The sequence below is a fragment of the Dama dama genome, chromosome 8 (assembly GCF_033118175.1).
Source record: "Dama dama isolate Ldn47 chromosome 8, ASM3311817v1, whole genome shotgun sequence".
NCBI classification, from domain to species: Eukaryota; Metazoa; Chordata; class Mammalia; order Artiodactyla; family Cervidae; genus Dama; species Dama dama.
In genome coordinates, this window is record NC_083688.1 from 14,945,375 (window position 1) to 14,965,480 (window position 20,106).

At 44.9% G+C, this 20,106-nt stretch overlaps 1 protein-coding gene across 1 annotated transcript in view; it reads left to right on the forward strand.

The window, feature by feature from the left end:
* Positions 1-20,106, forward strand: part of AZIN2 (antizyme inhibitor 2) — a 37,510-nt gene that overhangs the window by 9,542 nt on the left and 7,862 nt on the right. The window contains exons 4-8 of the mRNA XM_061147864.1: positions 4,808-4,980; positions 5,967-6,101; positions 6,894-7,059; positions 9,298-9,460; positions 10,905-11,017. Of these exons, the coding sequence (XP_061003847.1) occupies positions 4,808-4,980; positions 5,967-6,101; positions 6,894-7,059; positions 9,298-9,460; positions 10,905-11,017 (750 nt within the window). The remainder of the gene's footprint in view (positions 1-4,807; positions 4,981-5,966; positions 6,102-6,893; positions 7,060-9,297; positions 9,461-10,904; positions 11,018-20,106) is intronic.

Sequence of the window (20,106 nt, forward strand, 5' to 3'; positions counted from 1 at the left end):
TGTAGTCTATTAAAAGTGCAGTAGCACTATGTCTTAAAAAAACATACCTTAAGTAAAATGCACATACCTTAAGTCAAAAATATTTTATTTCTAAAAAATGCTAACTATCATCTGAGCCTTCAGTAAGTTGTAATCTTTTTGCTGGTGGACAGTCTTGCTTCAATGTTGATGGCTGGTGGTTGATCAGAGTGGTGGTTGCTGAAGTTTGGGGTGGATGTTTCTTAAGGGATGGCTCTACCTTTCACTTGAACACCTAGAGGTTGTTGTAGGATTATTAATTGGCCTAATTTCAGTATGGTTGGGTTGTTATGTCTCAGGGAATAGGGAGGCCCAAAAAGAGGGAGAGAGAGTTGGGGAACGGCTAGTGGGTGGAGCCATCAGAACACACAACATTTATCCATTAGTTCATCATCTCATATGGGCATGGTTCATGGCACCCCAAAACAATAGCAATAGTCACATCAAGGATCATTGATCACACATCACCATAACAGATACAGTAACACTGAAAATGTCTGAAATATCCAGAGAATTACCAAAATGTGAGACGTGAAGTCAGCAAACACTGTTGGAAAAATGGTGCCAGTAGACTTGCTTCATGCAAGGTTGCCACAAACTGTCAATTTTAGAGACAAACTGCAATATCTGTGAAGCACGGCAAAGTGAAGTCTCCTGTGCTCTTGGTTTTAAAGACATCAGAAGCAAATCTGATTCAAGTGGAGGCAGCTATGAGCCTCTCCACTCTCTGGGAGGCCTCTCCTCCCAGTGGAGGGGTCTCCTGCCCAAATGTGAACTGTAAGACAGGGTTACCTTGGCAGGAATGGCATAGTAACCTCTGCATTGTTCTGCCTCTTCTGGAGATGCTGTCTCCTCCCCTCTCTGCCAGTCCTGTGCCAGCTCATTCCCCTTTCTAGCTGGAATTGTTCCTCTGGATTCCAGCTCAAGCTCCCTTCTCTTATAAACTCTCCATCTTCCTAGGGGATTTCATCTCCTTCCATGGCTTCAAATATCCCCAAGATGCTACCACCTCCCCAGTTTTTTTTTTTAATTAACTTTTTGGCTGCCCTGGGTCTTCGTTGCTTTTGCAGGCTTTTTCTATTTATGGGGAGCAGGGGCTACTCTTCGTTGTGGTGCTTCTCTGCAGTGACCTCTCGTTGTAGAACACGGGCTCAATAGCTGTGGCACATGGGCCCGGTTGCGCTGTAGCACGTGGGATCCTCCCGGACCAGGGATCAAACCCTTGTTCCCTGCCTTGGCAGGCGGACTCCTAGTTGATACTACAGGATGCCTGGAGCCCAGCGTGTTCGAAGATTGTGCACTCACAATCTTCCCTTCAAGAGGGGCCCCTAGGTCTGCTGGGTGCGAAGTCCCCCTCAGACATCTTACCCCACGTCCCCACGTGCCATCCATCAGCAAGCTTGCCAGCCCTGCCTCCAGACCACACCCTCCCCCCTTTTCTAGCACAGCCTGTCATGTCTCCTGGGGAGGTCCTTCCAGGCCCTCCCTTGGTCTGTTTTCACATAGTGGCTAGAGTGACATGCACTTAGGCCTTGCCTTCAAAATGCACATCTGACCATGTCCTTTTCCCTCTTGAGACCCCCTCAAACTGTCTCCCACAACCCAACCTGCAGTGTCAAATATAAATCCACATCAGCCTTCTTGGTCTCCCCATTGGCTCTGCCTGCCTCCCTCCAACCTCATCCTCCCGCACTGGTCACCCTGCCCAGACCACACCAACATTCTCTGTTCCTCCATCAGGCTGAGCACAGTCTTACCTCAACCTCCACACAGGCCACTTCCTTTACCAGAAATATTCTTTCCTTCCCTTCCATCGTGGCCGACTCCTCCTGCAGGGCTCAGCTTAAATTTTTTTTGTGTGTGTTTGGGGTGTACAGCAAAGTGGTTCAGTTATATATATATGTGTATATGTATATATATTTTAAAAATTCTTTTCCATTATAGTTTATTACAACATATTGAATATAGTTCCCTGTGCTCTATGGTAAATACTTGTTTACCTATTTTGTATATGGATGTGTGCATCTGTCAATCACATACTTCCAATTTATTCCTCCCCTACCTTCCCCTTTGATAGCCATGTGTTTATTTTCTATGTCTGAGTCTGTTTTGTAAATAAGTTCACTTGTGTCATATTTTAGATTCCACATATAAGTGATATCATATGGTATTTTTCTTTCTCTAACTTATTCACTTACTGTGATAATCTGTAGGTCCATCCACATTACTGCAAATGGCAGGATTTCATTTCTTATAGCTGAGTAATATTCCATTGTGTATATCTACCACATCTTCCTTATCTCTTCATCTGTTATGGGACACTTAGGTTGCTTCCATGCCTTGACTATTATAAACAGGGCTGCAATGAACATTGTGGTGCACGCATCTTTTCGAATTACCGCTTTCATCTTTTCTGGATGTATGCCCAGGAGTGGGGTTACTGGATCATATATGTGGCAGCTCTATTTTTAGTTTTTTTAAGGAACCTCCATACTATTTTCCATAGTGACTATTACCAATTTACGTTCCCACCAGCAGGGTAGGAGGGTTCCCTTTTCCCCATACTTTCTCCTCAGCTTAAATTTCTGACCCTCAGAAAGCTTCCTGTCACACCTCTCACCCAGGTCTCTGCATCCCACATTCTCTAGTACCCCATACTTTTTCTCCATGGCTCCTGTCTATTTGTAATCCTATCATTATTCAGTGTTCATTCGTTCCTCCCCTTCTCTCCCATCTGTCCGAAAGCTCCACAGTCAGAGACCCTGTCTGCTTTACTCAGAGCTTTGCTTTCTTTAGCACCTGTCACAGAGCCTGGTGACTCGATGCTCAAGAATCACTTGAGGGCAGCATCGGAGTGTCTTCTCCGCTGAAGCGCTGTGGTTGAGAGCTGGTGTGCTAAAGTCACACAGTCCTGGGTTACAATTTTACCTGTGCCGCTTGCAAGCCGTGTGACTTTGAATAAGTCACTTGCGGCCTCTCAGAGCCTCTGCTCCCTGTCTCATAAGATTATTATGAGGAAGACGTGAGAATGTCTATAAAATATTTAATGCAATGACTGGCATGTGGTAATCCGTCAGTGAGTGACAATGGTTATTATTTAAATAACTATAATCAAAGCTCAACCACAGGTCCCCAAAAGTGCTACCCTTGCTGCTTCCTCTCACTTCATGGGTGAAGCCAGGAGCACCAGAACCACATTTTCATATCTGCGGAGATGCAAGGTCTTTGGAAGCAAGCTCTGATGATAGCAGTTTCAGCTCTGGAGGGGGACCTTTGTTTCTCCCTCTGCTACTCGCTGGCTGTGGCATCCAGACAAGTGGGCTCCTTTGAACTCAATTTCGTCCTCTGTAAGATGTGGCCATAAATATTTCATAGGATAGTTACAGACATCACATGAGATAATGCACATAAATACCTCATGCTGAGAGGTTGCTACATTAAAATTACACACAGTCTTATTACAAACTCAGGATGGCTAAAGACGGCCTTGTGTCTCTACTATGTTTCAAAACTGCTTCCTTGTTAATCATGGAGAGTCAGGTTTGAGTTTGAAAGTTGGTTCTGCCTCCTACTTGCTGTGTGGCCTCTCTGAGCATATTTTTTTCTCTGTAGAATGGCAGGGTATTGTAAGGAGGAAATAAGAGTGAATCTAAAACAAGGGTTGACAAATTATGGATGGTGGGTTTTGCAGAGTTGACCTGGCCCACGGCCATGTTCATTCATTTATACTTTATTTGTGGCTGCTTGGTGTTACAAAGGCAGTTTAGCTTTGCAGAAACTACTGGCTCAGAAAACATAAAATATTTACTCTCTGGCCTTTTATGGGAAAAGTTTGCCAAGGCCTACGTAAAGCCTGTCATTTGGTGCCTCCTTGTGGTGGGTGCTCCATGCCCATGGTTACTTTCATCGCCAACACCGTCATCGTTGTCTGTATCATTAATGCAGCACTAATCAGGTGAAGCACTGTTCTGGAAAGGTGAGGAGGGAGAGGCCTTGCTGGAGCACCCAGCACAGTGCCACACACAGGGCCGGCCTTTGGATGTGGGATGACCTGTGCCAAGAAAACTCTTGAGCTGAAAGACTTTCTAATACATCAAATGATATTCTCTATCCATTTAAATCTGCCAGGAAAATATGTCAGAAGTCTGTTTTCAGGGCCACCATGAATCTGTACATTGCCTTTGTGGGAATTAAAAAATATTTCTTGAAGACACTTATAAATAAATATACTAATTTTGTCAGAGTAAGATGCTTCACCATTAGGAAGTTGTAATAAACATACCAATATACTGTGCAGTCTCTGAATGGAGCTTCCTGGCTGGTGCAGTGGTTAAGAATCTGCCTACTAATGCAGGAGATTCAGGAGACATGGGTTCAATCCCTGGCTTGGGAAGATCCCCTGGAATAGGAAATGGCAACCCACTCCAGTATTCTTGCTGGGAAAATTCCATGGATAGCAGAGCCTGGTGAGCTACAGTCCATGGGGTTACAAACAGTTGGATACAACAGAGCGACTGAATACGCATGCACGATTCTCTGAATGTGGGGCCCCACCCTCCCTAGGATTGTGCAGTGCATCCCCTGCACAGCTGTACGCGGCAGCCCTTCTTGTCAATGGGGAGTCAGTGTGAGTTTTGATTGTTGTATATCTGTTGTCTAAAAGTGAGGCCCACTTCTTATGGACCTCCTTAGGCATAGCTATGACTTTGCCCCTCATCTGTGCTTCCTTGGCCTCCATGGGCCCAGCAGGCTCGGGCGCTTCCTCACCACCACCTTTGGGACCCCACAGGCAGAGATGGAGTTGGTCCAGCATATTGGTGTCCCCGCCAGTAAGATCATCTATGCCAATCCCTGTAAGCAAATTGCACACATCAAGTATGCTGCCAAGCACGGGGTCCGGCTGCTGAGCTTTGACAATGAGATGGAGCTGGCAAAGGTGGTAAAAAGCCACCCCAGGGCCAGGTAAGCTGAGAACCACTCAGGTGGGAGGCTGGGCTGTAGGTGAGGGTGGGGGGAGTAGGCGAAATAGGGCTGGGGCTGAGGACCCTGCCCTGGAGCCGGCCATAGCCACAGGAGGTTGGGGCGGGCACTCCTGGGCTGGACCCAGGATGCCAGAGCCTGACTAGGGTGGAGGTAGAAATGATGGGTTACTGCAGTCCAGGCAAAGCCCCTGGTACTGCGGGGTCAGAGCCATGGCAGAGGGAGCAGTGGTCAGGAAAGTTACATGGACGAGGTGGCATTTGAGGTGAGCCTTGAGGGGTGACTGGCATCTGGAGTGGGCCTAAACAGTGCATCAGAGGAGCAAGCACAAGGAGGCCGGAAGCAGCACAGGGCGTTCGCAGGATAAGCAGAAATTGACATGGCAGGATCATACCATGTGCGGCCAGGGGTGAAGGAGAAGTCTGTGATGCTGGTCACAGGGCAGGGACCCCAGGGCATGTGGGCTTTGGAAGGGGTCAGGGCTGGACATCTTTTTCAGGCTGTGCCCCTCACCTGGTCACTGGACACACTGAGGGGGGGCGGGCAAGAGGGCTGCCACTCGGGTTCACCCAAAGCAGCTTCCATTTTGACTATTTCACATATTGAGGATACAGGCGTTCTCAATAAGACTGTTTAAAAAAAAAATGGTCCCCTCCACCCCACCATACAAGAGAAGTTGGAAAAGCCTGGCTGATTGGGAGGAAGTAGGGCTGCCCAGGGGGAAACTGGTGAGGTTGGGACCAGGGCAGGGGTCCCATGGAAGGGTCCGGGGACATTGAGGGAGTGGACTGGACAGGACTCAGAGGTTGACTGGCTGTGCAGGGGGAGGAAGGGGGCTGGGGGCCTATGGGACTGGATAGTTCTGAGCCATGAGGGTTCATCCCCCTTGACTAGAGAAGACGTGGTTAGGGTGGGGGAAGCGGGCTCCCGCCCCCCGCCGAGGTGCCGCACCATATCTCCCTCCTCAGGATGGTTCTCTGCGTTGCCACTGAGGACTCCCACTCTCTGAGCCGCCTGAGCCTCAGGTTCGGAGCGTCGCTGAAGTCCTGCCGACACCTGCTTGAGAATGCCAAGAGGGACCATGTGGAGGTGGTAGGTGTGAGGTGAGTGCCGGAAGCCCGCCATCCCCCACCATGCCCACTGCCTCCTGCTGCTTTCCCAGGACTTACTCAATTCTGTGTGAGGCCTCCCCCAGGGCCCCCAAGGCAGGCCTGTCCCTGGGTTCTGGAATTCTGCCATTTGAGAGTTTCCTCCCTTTGGAAAGAAGGTTTGGAGTGTCCCACCACCCCAACCTCATAGTCTGCAGAAGGTCCTGTCCCAGCAGGTTCCAGGAGGGATCTGGCTTTGCAGGAACTGTCCCCAGCCTGAAGCCAAAGGTCATCCTGGCACACCTTGGCTCTACCGCTTTTCTGGTGGGGATGTGGAAGAAGCCAGAACTATGACCGGATGATATAGTTTTCCCAAGCTCTGGATTTAGGATGGCCAGGCGCTGTGCTAAATGCTCCATAGACATTGTCCCACAATTATGGGACCTTATCCCCACTTTATAGATGGGGAAACTGAAGCATGGCCGGCCACATTGCTGAGTGAAATGTACATTAGTTCCGGCTGACTCTGGGGCCCTAGCCCTCCTCCCAGGAAGGCTCAGCCCCCAGAGGCAGCGTGGAGGGACGGAAGGGGCACCAAGTGCCAAAGGTCCTTGGATTTAGTCTCTTGTCCACTCTTCACTTGCCACATGGCCCTTGGCACCCACTCAACCTTTTAGGCCCACAGTCACTGCATCTGGAAAATGGGCACAGCATCCGGTATGCTTGGGCAAGGCTGCTGCTGGCTGAGGCTGAAGTGGTGGTACCTGGGGTCCTGTGTGTAAGCAGAGACTCTTCCTCCCTCCCCAGTTTTCACATTGGCAGTGGCTGTCCTGACCCTCAGGCCTACGCTCAGTCCATTGCGGACGCCCGGCTTGTGTTCGAAATGGGCGCTGAGCTGGGCCACAGGATGCACATCCTGGACCTCGGTGGCGGCTTCCCTGGAGTGGAGGGCGCCAAAGTGAGATTCGAAGAGGTCAGTGGGGTCACAAGGGTTGCGCTGGGCTGGGTGGGGGTTGGGGGGAGGGTTACAGTGGTCCTGGGAAGCCCACTTTGAGTGGGTCCCCTGTACTATGCGCTGTGTTTGGTGCTTTGCCTGGATTATCTCATTATTAACCCTGTGTTACAGCTGAGCAAACTGAGGCTCATAGAAGCTGCTTCACTTCCTGAGTCCACGGCAGGGCCGGCTGCACACCCAGCTCTGCCCGGACTCTGAACATGCACATATTTGAGGCTTAACCGGGCCATGTCTGCATAAGTCGTAAGGCTCTCTGAGGGTCTGGGTGTGCCCTATTCACCCTCCTATGGGATGATGAGAAATCAAGTCGGGCAAGGGAAGGAAAAGACAACATTCTGTCCACTTCTAGTCCATCTGTCTCCTTCCCATCTGCAAGATTCAGTTCAGTTCAGTCGCTCAGTCATGTCCGACTCTTTGCGACCCCATGGACTGCAGCATGCCAGGCCTCCCTGTCCATCACCAACTCCCGGAGTTTAATCAAACTCAGGTCCATTGAGTCGGTGATGCCATCCAACCATCTCATCCTCTGTCATCCCCTTCTTCTGCCTTCAGTCTTTCCCAGCATCAGGGTCTTTTCAAATGAGTCAGTTCTTCGCATCAAGTGGCCAAAGTATTGGAGTTTCAGCTTCAGCATCTGTCCTTCCAATGAATATTCAGGACTGATTTCGTTTAGGATGGACTGGTTGGATCTCCTTGCAGTCCAAGGGACTCTCAAGAGTCTTCTCCAACACCACAGTTCAAAAGCATCAATTCTTCGGTGCTCAGTTTTCTTTATAGTCCAACTCTCACATCCATACAAGGCTACTGGAAAAACCATAGCCTTGACTAAACAGACCTTTGTTGGCAAAGTAATGTCTCTGCTCTTTAACATGCTGTCTAGGTTGGTCATAACTTTTCTTCCAAGGAGTAAGCGTCTTTTAATTTCATGGCTGCAGTCATCATCTGCAGTGATTTGGGGGCCCAAAAAAACAAAGTCTGTCACTGTTTCCACTGTTTCCCCATCTATTTGCCATGAAGTGTTGGGACTGGATGCCAAGATTAAATCAGGAAAAATGTGTCATTGCAACCCCCACTGAAACCACTAGGGGTCGCTTTTCCTTAGTAAGTGCCTGGTTCTGGAATATTCACATCTCGGAACTGAATTTAAGAAAATAATCTGTGATGGACACTAAGGATTAGCTTCAAAAATGAGCATTGCAACATTCTTCATAACAGAAGTTCAGTGGACTTCCCCAGTCCAATGAACACTCAGGGATTGGCTAAATTACAGTACATTCTTTCTTTTTATGTAAAATATTTTTACTTTTATAAAGATATAATTTTTTATAAAAATGTTTTTATAAAAATATTTTATCATACGGCAGTGATACCAGTGTATTTTCTGGGTAAATGCAAATGAGATTTATTAAAATATTTTTATTTTTAAATCTTTCTCTTTAATTACTTAAAAAAAGTTATTTATTGTTTTAACTGAAGGATAATTGCTTTATAGAAGTTTGTTTTCTGCCAAACATCAACATGAATCAGCCATAGGTATACATATGTTCCCTCCCTTTTGAACCTCCCACCTCTCTAGATTGTCACAGAGCCCCTGTTTGAGGTCCCTGAGTAAATTACAGTATATTCTTATGTGAAAAAAATTTACATAGATTTACATACATGGAGAGATCATTTAGTTTATTGAGTAAAGCAGGTTATAAAAACCTGTATACTTATAGCCCTATTATGTTTATAATAAAACATCAGGTTTTCAGGTTTGTATAAAAAGGAATTAAAGGAGTGATTTCAATAGGTTAGCACTGAAGAGGTTTATCTGGGGTTAGAATTAAGGGTGACCTTGATCTTTTGTTTCCTTCTCCATCTTGTCTATAAAAATGTTTAGCATACTGGTTACTCAGGAAAGAAAGATCTGCATCATGGATTCTGTCATCTGAGTACCAACTGTTAGATTAAAAATTCGTCTTTCCATTGTGGGGGGCATTGAAGGGTGATTTTCAAGGATAAGGGTCTTGACCCTGCTCCGTCTCTGCCTGCCTGCCTTGGCCAGCTGTCTGTGGTTACCAACTGGGGTCTTAGCAGCTGCCAAGTTCTGCTTCCTGAAATCAAAGCTGCTTTCAAGAAGTAAGACTTGGAGCTGTAGCTAGTCTCCAGCATAAACCCCACATTTCAAACATATAATTGTCTCTCCACCCTCAGATTGCTTCTGTAATCAACTCAGCCTTGGACCTGTACTTCCCGGAGGGCTGCGGTGTGGACATCCTTGCCAAGCTGGGGCGCTACTACGTGACCTCGGCCTTCACCTTGGCAGTCAGCATCATCGCCAAGAAGGAGGTTCTTCTGGATCAGCCAGGTAGAGAGGGTAGGTGCCAGGTGTGCAGTGGAGGCTCGTTCCTCTCTAAAGCCAAGGATGCTGGTTGGCTGAGCTGGATCTGATTTTAGGGGGTGGGGAAGTCTGGAGACTGGGTCCTTCTTTAGGGAAATTTACAGTCATGTCTCCTCACCCCCAAGACACTCTTTTAGCATCTTTTTTTTTCCTCCATGCATATTTATATTTTATGAAGACTGAGATAAAAACAACCTTGGGGAGAATAGATACTTTATTAAACCTATTGTATATGGGTTTCCTATGTGGCGCAGTGGTAAAGAACCTGCCTGCCAATGCAGGAGACCCAAGAGACACAGGTTCGATCCCTGGGTCAGGAAGATTCCCTGGAGAAGGAAATGGCAACCCACTGCAGTATTCTTGCCTGGAAAATTCCATGGAGCCAGGTGGGCTACAGTGCATGGGGTTGCAAAGAGTTGGACATGACTGAGCACACATTTTATAGTACAGATGAGGAAATTGAGAGCCAGAGAGAATACAAGTGAATTGCTTAAGAGCTAGTAAGTGGTAAAGCCTGCATTTAACCCCATGTTTGTCTTCTTTCCAGAGTCCTGGCTCTTATTCACCCTATTGCTTCTCACAACATAGTGAAAACAATTGACAACAACTTATATTGATCTAAGCCCATTTTGCAGATGACAGAATGTAGGCATGAAGAGGTTGAGTCACTCACCCAAGGTCACACAGCTGAGAAGGGGGCAGTGCCAGGGTTCAAGTCCAGGCTAGGCTGACTCATGGACAGAGGAGTTTGGCAGGCTACAGTCTGTGGGGTTGCAAAGAGCTGGACATGACTGAAGCGACTAACACTTTCAGGCTGACTCAAGGCTTCTCTGTCCACACTGCCAACATCAGTGCTCCTCCCTGACCTTCTGGATAGATCAGTCCTCCCATCAGCCTCTTGAGTAAGAGGTCTGACTCTGATCTTAGAGCTTTTTTCTCTGTTCTGGGACCCCCACCCTGAAGGTCTGGGTGCTTTTCCCAGAGATGGTGGTGGGCTCCAGGTGGAAGGTCCTCTGTGTGTGTATGTGTGCATAGGGATGGAATTCTTCTGGCCTCCTTTCCAAATCTGGGATTATACTCTCTAGTCCAGCCTGGAGACCCGACTTCTCATTCCAGCTCATGCATTGCCCCATTGTGTGCTTCTGAGCTGGTGACTCAATCTCTTGGGGTCCTGAGTTCTGGTGGGCTGCTCTTCAGCCTTTGCTGGGGCATCAAGGGGCTCAGATGCAAGCCTGGAGTGTGTCCTAGGCAGTGTTGCTCAGCTATAAGGTGTTTCCAACCCAGCCATGAACACAGGAGGAGGCAGGAGCGGCCCCATAGCTGAGGAGGGGGAAGCCCTGCTGTCTTCTTGCTGAGCCCACCGTTGTCCTACCCCCTCACATGCTGCTTGTGCCCCCCCCCATCCCTCCCCTCCCTGCAGAGGAAACCGGTTCCGCCCCCAAGACCATCATGTACCATCTCAGTGAGGGCGTGTATGGAATCTTCAACTCAGTCCTGTTTGACAATACCTGCCCTGTCCCCATCCTGCAGAAGGTGAGCCTGCCCTGCTGGGCCTGTTTTCAATTGTGTGGGTGCATTTAAATAACATTTTTTTTTGGTGTGTGTTGTTATCTAATTTTGAAAAAGTAAAACATATTTGTTGGAGAAAACAGACGCTAAGAATGAAGAAGCTTATTACCCCTAATTCCACCACATAGAGATAGACCCCTTGAATATTTAGATTTCAGTCTTTTAAAAAATGTGTTATACTTTTCCCCCATAAAGTTGGGATCATATTCATTTGTAACCTGATTTTTTTCCTCTTCATATGGGGTGTGACTCTTTCCATGCCATTCACGAATCTTTAACAACGCGCTTCTTGATGACCATGTAATATTTTAGGCCATCTAACTCTAGCAGCTGTCTGTTTGGTTCCCTGTTTTTGAGCTTCCTGAGTCTATCTTGACATCCATCTCTGATCACTGCTCGTGGGCTGGGTCTTCATTGTGCTGCGTGGGTTTCGTTTCCCCATAGCATGTGGGATCTTAGTTCCCTGACCAGGGATCGAACATGCATCCCCTGTGTTGCAAGGCAGATTCTTAACCACTGGATCACCAGGGAAGTCTCTCAAAATTCATTTTATTGAGTTTTTCCATGTTAACAAGGGAACAGGAATAGACAGAACGTTCCTCCTAGCCTGCCGAATCCAGCCCAGGGCCTTTGGCAGCTTTAGTGGGCTTCGTTACGAGGGGAAAGAAAATCAGACACACTTGTGTTTTCACAGGCCTTTGTGTGGTCCTGCTTCAGGAAGGAAGCTTAAGTGCCTAACCAGCACCTAGACCACCGTGAGCTTTCACTATGTGCTGTTGTTTTTCTTTCCATCTTTTTTTCCCCCCCAGAGTCAACCAGATGTGGGCTCCTCTTTGTAGCTCTTCCTGCCTGTCCTCTACTGCAGGCAGAGGGAGCTTCCCTCCTCCAGGCGCACCCCCCCCCCCCCCCCCCCCCAGCAACTGGATGCGTCCTCATTCCGTAGCTGCATCGTTGTCTGACTGAGCCTCCCCGATGATGAAGTGCTCAAGAATTCAGTTTTCTACAGTGATGCACTAGCGTTGCTTGCATTCCTGTGGTCTCCCACATCCTACCGCACAGGGGAAGGACCGGCCTAGGCCAGCCAAGCCCCAGGTTACACAGCAGGCAGCAGTCGCTTCCTAGTCCCCTTCCCAGTCCCAGCCCCTTCTTCCTCTTGCAGACCATCCCTGACCCACTCCCCGTTCCCTTCATCAGCTCCTCCGAGGAGCAGGGCTGTGGTCCCAGCCCAGCACCACACCTGCCCCAGGAGCCTGGTGGATCAGTCTCCAGCTGGTATTCCTGGCTTGGGCACCAGGATGTTCCTAACTCCTTCAGTGGTCTGTGCTGCTCCTCCTCTGGGGGGTGCCCAGGTTCCTTCTTCGGGCTGTCAGCCACTTAGGAGACTATACCTAGGGTGGGGCCCGCAGTGTGGCCATGGAGACAGTGTGTAGACGACAGCACACATAGTAAATGAGCTACGGTTGTGCTAGGAGTGTGTCGGCAGGGCCCAGCCTGGCCAGGGTATCTGCACTTTCCTCCCCAAGGAAGGTGCCCCTCACTAGCTAGGATAGCAGCTTTGTACCCTGTTCTTCATGCCCATGGACTTTGATTTTGGACCTCAGGTAGAAAAAGTCATATTAAACATAATCCTTGCTTCAGGGTATTTTTCTCATCATTGGAATATGTATGGCCTTTTTTGTTTGTTTGTTTAATTCAACAAATATTTGAGCAACTTCCATGTGCACTGAGGTCTCCGGAAGGTAGTAGGTGAGGAAGGATTGCTTGTGCCTTGGAAATACAATCTTGCTGAGAAGAAACATGTGTGTGATACACACACATACACACAGAGAAGTACACAGACTACAATGTTATGAGAAAAGTACAAAAAGTACAGAACAAATGTTACTGCATTTTTTTCAGAAATATTTTAGTACTTAACATCTAAAATATAAGGACTTAGGAAACACAGTATCATCATCAAACTAAAAACTAAGCAATTCCGTAGTATCCCTTGTCACCTCATGAGTGTTCAGATATTCCCTTATAAATGGTTTTTATAGTTGATTTTACAGGTGAGAAAACTGAGGCATAGGGAGGTGAAGGAACTTATTCAAAGTCACACAGTTAATAAATGGCAGCGTTTTAAACTGTAGACCCTTGGGGTAGGGTTCATGTCTTATTCATCTTTGATTATCTGTCTGTTGCTAAAGACCAAACTCTGAACTACTTTCCTATAAAATGATTGTCTCCTTGTAAAATCACTGCCTCCTTGTAAAATGTCTTCATTAGCATTTGGGCATTGCTAATTTTTTGTTATTCTTATTCATGCTTCTTTGAGTATCCTCTGTCAAAAAAATATTCTTTGTTAGTCTCTTTGTATAGCTGGCTCAACGTACCTGCTTAAAGTATATTCCCTTTTAAAAACCATTTTCTTATGGTGAGTCTCTGGAATAGGGTTACTGAGTAAGAAGGTTTAAGCATTTTTATTCCTCTTGATATGTATTGTTAGATTGTTTTCCTCCACGCTTGGACTGATATGTATTATTACCAGTAGTGCTATTTCACAGTAAGCTCACCAGCATTACATGCTGTGACCTTTTTCTTGTTGGCTAATTTACCTGAAATGGTATACCTCAGTCTTTCATTTTTGTTTCTTTGACAAGTATAAAGCCTTCTTTCATAGATATTTCAACCCGCTCTCATATGTCTTAACTAAGTGTTCTGCAATTAATAGTAAGGATATTTATCTCTTTCTGCCTGCTCTGCGGGTTATAGATTTACCATAGGTTTATGGTGTGTGTGTAAATATATATATATATTTACATATATACATAGAATAAATACATAGAAAATTTACTGGAGAAAATTTAGCACAAAAAGTAATAATCCACTAATCCCACTATTCAGAGATGACTATTGTTAAATTTTACTTTCATTTCTTTAAGTGTCATAGTGCACATTGTTTTAGCTTAAAAAAAACATATTATGAGACATGGTTTTCTTTTTTATATTAATTCAAATTTCATTATTTGCTCAATATGGGAAATATTTAAATCATAGAATTGAGGAAAATCAACTTTGTTTTATGTAAACTATAAAAGGCCAACCAAAGCCAAATCATGTTTGCTAAAGTGAATACTTTCAAATTAGAAGCCAGTATATAACCTTTGTCTCCCAGAGAAGCCCTGGATGTATAATAACTTAGTAACTTTGTCTTTTATTAACAACTTAGTAACTCTGTCTTCTATAACAATGTTTGGGCATATTAATTTTATCTTTTTAAAATGCTATTTTAAAAGCAACAATGGAGGTAAAAAAATATCCTTTACTTTTGAAAGTATTTTTAGCATGGTTTTGTTTAGTCACTAAGTTGTGTCTGACTCTTTTTCGACCCCACGGACATAGCCCACCAGGCTTCTCTGTCCAAGGGCTTCTCCAGGCAAGAGTCCTGGAGTGGGTTGCCATTACCTTCTCCAGGACATGATTTTCTTTACTGATATGGTAGGTAGGCTTGTTAAACATTTTAAATATTCACTGAGTGGTCTAAAATGACACATGTAGGGTGTAAAGATTCAGTTCAATAAATGTGTGTTAATACTTCATAAATGCAAGGTATAGTTAGGTGTGGGGAGGGTTCCAGAGGGGGCAAGTACCATGGGAGTTTTATGAGAATCTTTGGAAGCAAAATTCAGGGTACAAACTCTGATCACCCCACTCTGTACAGAGACACCTTGTTGCCAAGATCAAGTTCTCTCACTTGTCATTGTATTTTATTCTAATTATTTATGGTTTAAAAAGTAGGATTCCATCTGGAATACATTGCAGTAGTACTTTTTCAGGTCTGGATCTGGTTAGTTCTTGTCTTAAAAATTCTTAAGTAATGATTTCTAATCCTATTTTATTTCTGCTTTGCCATACTATCCATTACTTTTATTTTTCAATGATCTCTAGTTTTTATCCTGTTCTTTGGACAACAGCTTTGTGCTATGTTTAGAAACCTGGTAGGGGGTGCCTTCTATTTCCAGCAATGTGGTAGACTAGATACTCTGAACAGCCTCCCCACTGACAAAGAAGACTGTGTCCTGACGTACAAGATAGCAGGGAATCTTCAGAGGTCAATACACAAGTGAAAGCAGGAATTTCCATTTCACTTAGTGTAAAGGTCAGTCAACCCACCAGTCTGAGGGATCCTTTTTAAGTGTAAGTCAAAACATGTCTCTTTTCTACCTGAAACTCTGCTTGGGCCCCTGTCTCACTCTGAATTAAAGCCAGAGCCCTTCCAGGATCTCCCAAGGCCCTTTGAGACCTGACCCTGTAACCTCTCACACCACCTCCCTCACCCCCGTCCCCTTGCTCATCCTGCTCTAATCACTCCAGCTCCTTGCAGCTCCCTGAACTCACCAGGCATATTCCTGCCTCTGCACCATTGCACCAGCGTTCCCCTCTGACCGGATCACTTCTCTTCTAGGTACCACCCTGGTTCTCTCCTCACCTCCTTTAGGTCTTTGCTGACAAGTCATCTCCTTACACCCTGACACCTTATACCTTATTTAATGTTATACCTGTACCCCTCACCTAATCTGTTTTTAAATTACATTATAACATAGTATATAATTTACCTCTTTGTTTTCCTCCCTCCTGCTAGACTATAAACCCTCCGAGGACAAGGATCTTTGTCTATTTTGTTCACTAGTGTGTCCCAAGCATGTACAATAGTGACTGTTCCAATATGTTAAGTGAATTAATCCAGAGAGAAAACCTAACTCTGAAACTGGCCTCTCTGGGGGTGTATGTGGAATCCTTTTAGCACTCATCTTCAGTTTTGATAGCTATGAGTGTTCCTAGGGACTAACCAAGATAGAGAATCTGATAAGATCCCTCATATAAAGCTGGGAACCCTAAAAAAGTACATCATCATTAGTATGAGAATACTAGGAAAAGCCCTCACAGAGGAGAACAAAGAAAATGTGTCTATTTTGATCTTGTTAGTGGTTGGAAGAGAGCAAAAAACTGAGAATTTGAAGGCACAGCCAGTCTTTTCTTGGGTTTGTTGCCCAAATTCATATTAACTGTGTGATCTGGAAGCCAGAAGCCTAGAATTTATCTTGCAGAAGCAAACACAAACTCTCTCTTGAGGAATTTCAAGTTAGGCTTTTAATAATTTTCACAGATAAAGTTTCAAGCACATGAGCTCACAATAAAAAAATCACAAAACACAAAGAAACAAGTCACCATGAGAGGTAGCCAGCATAAGCCAATAGAGAGCAGATTTAAACCTGCAATTACTTCATGTACTGGAATTATCAGATGCTAAAAATTGAAGAAAGTAGGGAAAACCACTAGACTATTCAGATATGGCCTAAATCAAATCCCTTACATTTATACAGTGGAAGTGACAAATAGATTCAAGGGATTAAATCTGACAGAGTTCCAGAAGAATTATGGACGTAGGTTTGTGACATTGTGCAGGAGGCAGTGATCAAGACCATCCCCAAGAGAAAGAAATGCAAAAAAGCAAAATGTTTGTCTGAGGAGGCCTTACAAATAGCTGTGAAAAGAAGAGAAGGGAAAGGCAAAGGAGAAAAGGAAAGATATACCCATATGAATGCAGAGTTCCAAAGAATAGCAAGGAGAGGTAAGAAAGCCTTCCTCAGTGATCAATGCAAAGAAATAGAGGAAAACAATAGAATGGGAATGACTAGAGATCTCTTCAAGGAAATTAGAGATACCAAGGGAATATTTCATGCAAAGACAGCAACAATAAAGGACAGAAATGGTATGGACCTAACAGAAGCAGAAGATATTAAGAAGAGGTGGCAAGAATACACAGAAGAACTGTACAAAAAAGATCTTCACGACCCAGATAACCACGATGGTGTGATCACTCACCTAGAACCAGACATCCTGGAATGTGAAGTCAAGTGGGCCTTAGGAAGCATCACTATGAACAAAGCTAGTGGAGGTGATGGAATTCTAGTTGAGCTATTTCAAATCCTAAAAGATGATGTTGTGAATGTGCTGCACTCAATATGCCAGCAAATTTGGAAAACTCAGCAGTGGCCACAGGACTGGAAAAGGTCAGTTTTCATTTCAATCCCAAAGAAAGGCAATGCCAAAGAATGCTCAAACTACTGCACAATTGCACTCATCTCATACACTAGCAAAGTAATGCTCAAAATTCTCCAAGCCAGGCTTCAACAGTACATGAACTGTGAACTTCCAGATATTCAAGCTGTAGTTAGAAAAGGCAGAGGAACCCGAGATCAAATTGCCAACATCCGTTGGATCATTGAAAAAGCAAGAGAGTGCCAGAAAAACGTCTACTTCTGCTTTATTGACTATGCCAAAGCCTTTGACTGTGTGGATCACAACAAACTGTGGAAAATTCTTCAAGAGATGGGAATACCAGATCACCTGACCTGCCTCCTGAGAAATCTGTATGCAGGTCAGGAAGCAACAGTTAGAACTGGACATGGAACAACAGACTGGTTCCAAATAGGGAATGGAGTATGTCAAGGCTATCTATTGACACCCTGCTTATTTAACTTATATGCAGAGTACATCATGAGAAATGCTGGACTGGTGAAGCAGAAGCTAGAATCAAGATTGCTGGGAGAAATATTGATAACCTCAGATATGCGATGACACCACCCTTATGGCAGAAAGCAAGGAAGAACCTCTTGATGAAAGTGAAAGAAGAGAGTGAAAAAGTTGGCTTAAAGCTCAACATTCAGAAAACTAAGATCATGGCATCTGGTCCCATCACTTCATGGCAAATAGATGGGGAAACAATGGGAACAGTGACAGACTTTATTTCTTTGGGCTCCAAAATCACTGCAGATGGTGACCACAGCCATGAAATTAAAAGACACTTGCTCCTTGGAAGAAAAGTTATGACCAACCTAGGCAGCATATTAAAAAGCAGAGACATTACTTTGCCAACAAAGGTCCATCTAGTCAAGGCTATGGTTTTTCTAGTAGTCATGTATCGATGTGAGAGTTGGACTATAAAGAAAACTGAGTGCCGAAGAATTGATGCTTTTGAACTGTGGTGTTGGAGAAGACTCTTGAGAGTCCCTTGGACAGCATGGAGATCCAACCAGTCCATCCTAAAGAAAATCAGTCCTGAATATTCATTGGAAGGACTGATGCTGAAGCTGAATCTCCAATACTTTGGCCACCTGATGAGAAGAGCTGACTCATTTGAAAAGACCCTGATGTTGGGAAAGATTGAAGGTGGGAGGATAAGGGGATGACAGAGGATGAGATGGTTGGATGGCATCACTGACTCGATGGACATGAGTTTGAGTAAGCTCCTGGAGTTGGTGATGGACAGGGAAGCCTGGCATGCTGCAGTCCATGGGGTTGCAAGGAGTTGGACATGACTAAGCAACTGAGCTGAACTGAAAAATAAAAATATTTACCATGTTTAAAGAAATAAGAAATTGAAAATAGATAAATTGAAAATAACTTCTGCTTACCAAAAAGTAAGCATATATAAAAACATGATCTAACAGATTTTTAAAAGGACTAAATAGAATTTCTAGAAATTAAATATATGAACATTGAAATTATACACAGGGTAAGCAAGATATTGGGGCTTCCCAGGTGGCTCAGTGGTAAAGAATCCACCTGCCAATTCAAGAGATGTGGGTTTGATCCCTGGGTCAGGAAGATCCCCCAGAGAAGAAAATGCAACCTACTCCAGTATTCTTGCCTGGGACATTCTATGGACAGAAGAGCCTGGTGGACTATAGTCCATGCAAAAGAGCCAGACATGACTTAACAACTAAACAACAACAAAGTAAGATATTAAAGACAGTTGAAGAGAGAGGATATGGGAAAATAAAGAAGGAATGGGAACAGAGCTGAAGGAACTTTGCAAATGTAGCAGAAAGAGACAAATAGAAAAGGAGAAAGGCAAAGAAAGTGGTAGATAGAGTGAGAGGGCATAATGTCTAATCATAGTTTCAGAAAGAGATTGTATCAGGATACAGAAACAAGACAGGCAGTTTGAACAGGGAAAATTCAATATAAAGAATTGCTAACTTTAAAGATGCCTAATTATTGAAAAGACTAAAAGCACTTACTACATCTGGTAAGGGAGAGTGAAAAATGAAGCACTTTAGAGGAGGGCTCCTCCCTGCAAGTCTGAGATTGAAACCTTTGAGGAAAGGCTATGATATGCAGCCTTCCAGTGGCAAGGAAACTTTCAGAGGGTTGCCACCACAGATGAATTGCAGAAGTAGTCTGCTGTGGAGTGGAGAGAAGCTTGTGGGACTGTGCAGGCCAAAGTTGAACTGAGGGCCACCGAGGTGAACGCAACCACACCCTCAAACCCTGAACGAAAGGTGGCTACATGGAAAACAGCAGGCTGAAAGGGAGACAGTCCCTTCTTCCTGATCTGCCCTTGCAGTGTTTTTCCAGCAACTTATATTGACAAAGCCTAACAGAGCTATCTGGGCTTCCCTGGTTGCTCAGTGATGAAGAACCTGCCTGCCGATTCAGGAGATGTGGGTTTGATTCCTGGGTCAGGAAGATTCCCTGGAAAAGGAAATGGCAACCCATTCCAGTATTCTTGCCTGAGAAATTCCATGGACAGAGTGGCCTGGTGAATTACAGTCCATGGGGTTGCAAAAGAGTCAGACATGACTTAGCAATATCAACAACATAAAGCTGGCTGGTAAGGAAGAAATGTCTCACTCTAGTATACAAAGCAGGGTGAAGAAGGGTAGATTTGGAACTGAGGCAAAATAAATAAAGTTAAAAATGAATAGCTGGCAGAGGGTTAATGAGAGGAACATTTATTCTCAGATTCAGGAAATCCAACAAATTCCAAGTATGTTGCCTAAAAATAAATCCATACCTCAACAACGTATTAGTGAAACTGAATACCAAAGACAGAAGATCATAAAACTAGTGAGAGAAATGAGACAGATAAAAGAATACCTGTAGAAGAATATTAATTAGACTTATAGCTTATTTTCCCCCCATAACAATGGAAGGCAGAAGATAGTGAAATAGCAGCTTCGATCTATCAACCCACACTGGATAGCAATAGAATTTAATTTGGG